The 6664-nt window shown below is 55.2% G+C and overlaps 1 protein-coding gene across 1 annotated transcript; it reads left to right on the top strand.

Moving 5' to 3' along the window:
* The first annotated feature begins 1071 nt into the window (after positions 1–1071).
* Positions 1072–5756, top strand: LOC149456565 (uncharacterized). The gene is made up of 2 exons (XM_089684799.1): positions 1072–1282; positions 4906–5756. The coding sequence occupies exons 1-2, from the start codon at positions 1072–1074 to the stop codon at positions 5499–5501; spliced, it is 807 nt and encodes a 268-aa protein (XP_089540925.1). The 3' UTR covers positions 5502–5756.
* The last annotated feature ends 908 nt before the right edge of the window (positions 5757–6664 follow it).

Below are 6664 nucleotides of genomic sequence, written 5' to 3'. Positions count from 1 at the left end.
ACATATACAAATTCAATCAGGTTGTGTTTCAATTGCCGCTTTATACATTGACAGATCTCATCCAGACAGTTTGCAAGGGCTGTCACATGTCAGAATGAGCCTTCACTGCCACTTGTTACTGGACGGCTTGGTGTGTCAAAGAAAGTTGAAAAAAGGAAAACAAATGCAGACACCACATCTAAGAATTGGTAAACTGCAACATAATAAATTATTGTTTAAAGTAATGCCCGTAGAGAAAAAAGGAAAGGAAAATTAGCGCAGGGCAGGCATGACTAGGCCTAGAGTGGGAAGGAGAATAAGAAAGGGTTAATGATGTGCCAGGGGGGTGTGGAAAAGTATAGCTGGGTGTGCTGGTTGGTGGAGAGAGAGCGTGGGTGGGCTCTGCCGCACCTTAGGGTGTGGTGTCCTGGGGGGGGGAGGCATCATTTCGGAGCTGGACGTTGGTGAGTGAGATTCATTCCCTCCCAACGCCAGCATATTGTTAGGGCCTTTTTTCCCTGGGGGTCTCGTTGCGGTCTTTGGGGGGCTGTCATGGATGGCTTGGTGGCCCAGCTGCGTGAGGCGGCAGCCTCTCATGGGATGGACTGGCTGCAGAGCCGGGTCTCTGCCTTCCTGCAGGACCCGGGCGTGTCCCTGGACCCGGGCTTATCGCAGGGCCCGGGCTCATCACCAGAGGGAGAGGGGCGGGTGCGCCCACGTGCTCGGAGGTCTCGGCCTCCGGAGCGCTTTAGTCTGGGCTCCCCCTCCCCCAGAGTTCAGCGCCACACTGGGAGCCCCGTTCGGGACCCTCCGGCCCCGCTGGCAGGGCGCTCCATTGCCTCTGCTCGCGGGGAGGCCGGGAGGAATCCCCGGCAACGGCGGCTGAGGAAGCAGGATGTCACCGGCTCCTCCACTGACCAGGTGCCTGTCAGGGAGGGAGCCCAACGAGGGAGACGCAGCGCTGCGGCTGCCGGGCTGTCCCCTGCTGCAGCCGGCAGGCCCCATGGGAAGCGTGGAGCGGGGGCTCCGAAGAGCCACAGGCTGGAGGAGAGTGTTGCCGGGGGCGTGTCTGGTCGGACCCCAGGGACGTCGATGGGCGTGGCTGCTGCCGGGAGGCGGAGCCAGCAGAGGCACAGCGCTCGAGGATCCGTGGCTCCTGGGACTGGGAGGCCATCCGGTCGTCGAGGGGAGGACGTGAGATCGGAGGGCGAGCTGTCGGAACCCGATGCGGGGGCGACAGCTGGCCAGTCGGCATCGCTGGACGTGGGTCGCGCGGCTGATGGGACGTCTCCTGGGCAGCCTGGTGAGTTACCTTTTTCTTTTTCTTCGGCGCTACGGGACCTGTTGGGGGGCGGGGCCTCGGCGGTGCGGGAGGTCGGCGTTCCCGATTCGGGTCTCGGGGGGGGCTCTGCGATTTGATTTCCGGTTTGTGTAACTTGTTGCAGCGACTTGAGCAGGGCGGTAGTGGGGTCCCTGGGCCTGCTGCGGCGTGGCTCCCGCCGGCTGGTGGGGACGGTTTACAGGTCCGAGTGCAGGACGGGGGGGCCGTGCGGAGATCGGGGGTTTCTCCTCCCTCGGGTTCTGGGCCTGGGGTGGTTGCGGCGGAATCTAATGCTTTGGGTTCCACGGCTTTGGATGGGGGTGCGGGGGTGTCCGGAGCGGTCGGCTTGGCGGACTCGGCCAAGTGCGAGGTATACGTGTGCTTCGAGGGCCCTTTAGGTGCGCACTTGCCGTTGGAGGTTCGGGAGCGGATTTGGAGCGGGGAGTATGTGGAGATCTTCACGCTCTTGCCGTTGGAGCGTTTTCCTTTAGAGGGGTTGCGGGTTGACGAGGGCAGGCGGGAGGAAGCGGAGAAGCGGCGTTTTCGCTTTATCCCGCGTACTTTTGAAAATTGGATGCAGGTGTTTGCGATCATGGCCAGTGTTATTGGGGAGAAGGCTCCTGAGCATTGCTCGGCGCTCTTTTGTTACCTTTACGCCATTAGCGAGGCTCACAGGGTTTACGGTGGGACTGCGTGGCTTCGGTATGATGAGCAGTTTCGGCAGCGGCGGGCTGTTCGCCCTTCATTGCGTTGGGACCATAAGGACATTGGCCTTTGGATGCGCCTCATGACTCCAGCGAGGCCTCCAGGTCCTTTTTTTCAGGGGGGGGCCAGTGGTTCATTCTCCCCCGGACAATCGGCCTCAAAGCGTAGGGGCTTCTGTTGGCAGTTTCAGGAGAGCGCTTGTCGTTTCGGAGGGTCCTGCCGTTTTAAGCATGAGTGTTCCGGTTGCGGCGGCTCCCATCCATTGTCGCGCTGTTTCAAGCGGGGCAGAGGCCCTTCCGGCGAGCATGCGGGTAAGAGGGATGACACCGGTGAGGGTGGAAAGGATGCAGCCTTTCCTAGATAGATATCCTGATCGGGCAGCCGCTGGGCTGCTGGCGGCAGGGTTTTCGGAGGGTTTCCACATCCCGTGCACTTTGACTTCCGTTCCCCCCTTGGCTCTGAACTTGCGGTCGGCCTTGCGGCATGCGGAGGTTGTTTCGGTTAAGTTGCAAAAAGAAGTGGGGTTAGGTCGTATGGGCGGCCCATTTTCTTGCGTCCCGTTTTCGGATCTGGTGGTTTCCCCCTTGGGGGTGGTGCCCAAGAAGGAGCCGAATTCGTTTCGGTTAATTCATCACCTGTCTTTTCCAAAAGGGGGGTCGGTGAATGACGCTATCGATCCGCAGTCCTGTTCAGTGTCTTACACGTCGTTTGACGCGGCGGTTTTTTCTGGGTTCGTCGTTATGGGCGTGGTTCGCTTATGGCGAAATCGGATGTTGAGTCCGCGTTTCGATTGTTGCCGGTACATCCGGACAGTTTTCGTTTCTTGGGTTGTCATTGGGAGGGCTCGTTTTACGTTGATAAGTGCCTTCCCATGGGGTGTTCCATATCTTGTGCTTTGTTTGAGCAGTTCAGTTCGTTCGTGGAGTGGGTGGTGCGGGATGTTTCCAGGGTCAATTCTGTCATCCACTATTTGGATGATTTTCTTTGTGTGGGTCCGCCAGCTTCCAGAGTGTGCGCAGTTTTGCTGGCCACTTTGCAACACGTTGCTGAACGTTTTGGGATTCCGCTGGCTTTGGACAAGACGGAGGGCCCGGCTTCGGTCATTACTTTCCTGGGTATCGTTTTGGACTCTGATGCAATGGAGTGCCGGCTGCCTGGGGACAAGCTTTTGGCCCTGCAAGGGGAAATTGGTGGGGTGCTCGGCAAGCGAAAAATTCAACTGCGGGCCTTACAGTCGTTGTTGGGTAAACTGAACTTCGCTTGTCGCATCCTGCCAATGGGTCGGGTGTTTTGCTGCCGGTTGGCGGCGGCGACGGCAGGGATTACTTCCCCTTTACATTTTATTCGTTTGACTAGGGAGCATCGGGAGGATTTGCGGATTTGGCACAATTTTTTGACTTCGTTTAACGGGCGGGCTTTGTGGATGTCTGGCCCGGTCAGCAATTTTGACTTGGACTTGTTTACGGATGCGGCGGCTTCCGGGGGTTATGGGGCCTTTTTTCAGGGTCGGTGGAGTGCGGCTCCGTGGCCTCCTTCCTGGGTGGCGGCGGGTTTCCTTCGTAACCTGGTTCTGGTGGAACTTTTTCCGGTGGTCTTGGCGGTTGAGGTTTGGGGTGCAGATTTTCGGAATCAGAAGGTTCGTTTTCATTGCGACAATTTGGGGGTGGTTCAGGTCATCAACCGGGTGTCGGCTGCCTCGCGGCCGGTGGTTGGCCTGCTTCGCCATTTAGTGTTGCGTTGCCTGCAGCTGAATGTTTTTATCCATGCGGTGCATCTCCCTGGGGTGGACAACACTATGGCTGACGCTTTGTCTCGTTTTCAGTGGGACAAATTCCGGGAGTTGGCACCGGCTGCGGAGCACCGTGGGGTTCCTTGTCCCGACTGGCTGTGGGAGATTGCCTTGGGGTCGTATCCCGCTGGATCCGGCGGTCGGTGAGTGAGGCGACATGGTCTGCGTACTCGACGGTTTGGCGGGAGTGGCTGGACCTGTTACAACAGGTTGATATTGATCCCTGGGGGTCGGAGGTGCGTGTGGCATTGCTGTACTATTTGGCGAGGAATTTGGAGCGGGGGGTGTCTGCTGCGGCGGTGGATCGGCGGTTGGCTGGTTTGGCCTTCTTTTTTAAGTTACAAGGGTGTCGGGATTTTACCAAAGATTTCTGGGTGCGTCAGGCTATTCGGGGTTACCGTAGGGCTCATCGCTGTAGGGATTCTCGTCGCCCGGTGTCCTTCGAGTTGTTAGGATCTTTATTTACACATTTGCGGTTTGTTTGTTCTTCGGACTTTGAAGTGGGCTTGTTTAGGGCGGCTTTTGCGGTGGCCTTCTTTGGGGCGTTGCGTATTGGGGAGCTTGTTAGTCCATCCAAATCGGTGCTTGGGGGGTTGTTGGTGGATGATGTTGTGTGCTCGGGCGACTGGGTGGAGGTGTTCATCCGTCGGTCTAAGACGGACCGCTGGGGTCGTGGTGCGCGGGTTCGGTTTCTTGCCCTTCCAGGATCACTAGTGTGCCCGGTGCATGCGGTTCGAGAATTTTTGTCCCGGCGTCCGGTGGGGCAGGGGTCCTTTTTAATGCATGCTGATGGGTCCCCGTTAACTCGTTTTCAATTTGTGTCGGTTTTTCGGAAATGTTTACGGGATGTTGGTTTTGGATGCGTCTTTGTATGCTTCACACTCGTTTCGTATTGGGGCTGCTACTGAGGCCGCTCGGTGGGGTTTGTCGGATGAGGCGGTAAAACGGATTGGTAGGTGGGATTCGCAGAGATTTCGCCTGTACATTCGCCCGCATCTGCTGGGGGACTAAGGGTGGTTTCCGGGTTCTTTTGGTTGCTGGGGCTGGGGGAGTTTGTCCTGTCTCTGTGATGTTGTTGGTTCTTGTGGTAGTTTTTGTTGTTTTATTTCAGATGGAGCGGTTTGCCTGGTCTGGATCCTGGGGCACTCCTACGTTTTTTGGGGGGCTCGGCGGGCGGATGTGCGGCCTAATGGCCGGCAGCTGGGATTGGCTAGGCAAGCGGCTTGTGTCCGATGGATAGGTGTGCCGGGGATGTTGTGGGGTCGTGTGGTACCTGAGGTGCGGCGTTTTGCATGCCTGGATAGACCGCCGGATGTTTTGGTACTTCATGCGGGTGGCAACGATCTAGGGGTTCGGTCCATGCGGGCGCTGGTGCGGGATGTTAAGCTGGATTTTCTTCAATTGCGTCGGGATTATCCCGAGATGGTGTTGGTGTGGTCGGACATGGTAGCCCACACCTCTTGGCGTTTGGCACGGTCGGTGGAGCGGCTCAATAAGGCTCGGATCAAGGTCAACAAGGAGGTGGGGCGCTTCTTTGTTCGGAATGGGGGGTTGGTGGTCCGGCACTTTGAGTTGGAGGTTGATACTTGGCGGTATCTGCGGAGTGATGGGGTTCATCTCAATGCCATTGGCACGGATTTATGGGCTCTGGGTTTGCAGGACGGAGTTCAGAGAGCTGTTCGTTTGTGGTGGGGCACGCATGGGTAAGGGCTTACCCAGCGTGCTGTGGCGGTTGTTGGTCTTGGAGGCGGTTCTTATCTTGGAGGTACAGATAATGGTGTGGGACCCATCGGTGGTATGGTGTGCCCGGGGACATTCCAGTTAACCAAGGTTTAACTGGAAGGTGGTGGTGCTGCACTGCGGACGGTATGGTTGTCTCCGAGCTGGTTGGTTGCGGCTGGAGGCCTTTGTGTAATATGGTTGTCCGCAGGTGCATTTCAGATCATTTTTGTGGGGTGCCTTCGAAGACCAACAACTCTGTATGTTTCTGTTATAAGGAATGGTTGGTGTTAAAAATGTTTGTTAATAAAAGGCCATGTTGGCCATTTACTCCAAAATTGGTGTCATGGTTTTATTTAAGTATAGTAAGGGGGGGGGGATTTGGATGACCTATCTCTGGTGCTCTAGTCATGCTGCTTTAAACGTTTGGGTTTCTACATAGTTGGCTAGCGTTGTTCTTATTGTTTTATAGACATCTTGGTGTGAGATTGTGTCCCAGGGGAGGAAAGGAATGGAAATAAGGGTGAGTTACATGTGTAGAGCTATATGATCAATACACTATTAACAGAAATCTTGATGGTCATGTGTGAGGTGGCAAGAGGATGGAGGATGGGCTTTAACACCAACTCACTGCTCATACGCATCCATGGGCAGCAGAGCTTTCTGTGCTGAGAACATGCTCACTGCACATTCCAGCACAGTAATTGAGCTGTCAAAGACAGATTTTTGTCCATACTAATAATTGGAAGCTGGCAGGACTGGCTCCCAATCATGTGGCCATCATGACAGCCAATGGTAGTAGTCACATGATCATCCGATCTTTCCCACCCTCTGGGCACACAGTTAAAAGGCACTTTGGGGCTGGATGGGAGGGGATTAAGAACAAATCTTTATTAATAAAGAAAAAACACAAATTGACATACAGTATGTATATCTCCCTTAAAATGATCCTTTAAGATAGATACTCCAGTCTTTTTGATTTACAGTTATGAAATGCTAACTGTATCTCTGTTGTAAGTTTTATTTTATTTTTGCCGTGACACTAAGGAAACAATTGTTGTAACACTGGTGTCCCCTGAGTATCAATTTATAGCTGAAATGGAGAATACGCTATATTAGTAGGTGTTAAGACTTCAGGCTAGAACACAGTG

This window comes from Staurois parvus, unplaced genomic scaffold (genome assembly GCF_062004578.1).
Source record: "Staurois parvus isolate SC_StPar_1 unplaced genomic scaffold, SC_StPar_1.0 ptg000357l, whole genome shotgun sequence".
In the NCBI taxonomy this organism is placed as follows: domain Eukaryota; kingdom Metazoa; phylum Chordata; class Amphibia; order Anura; family Ranidae; genus Staurois; species Staurois parvus.
The sequence above is the reverse complement of the archived record's forward strand: the minus strand, read 5'-3'. Positions and strand labels throughout refer to the sequence as shown.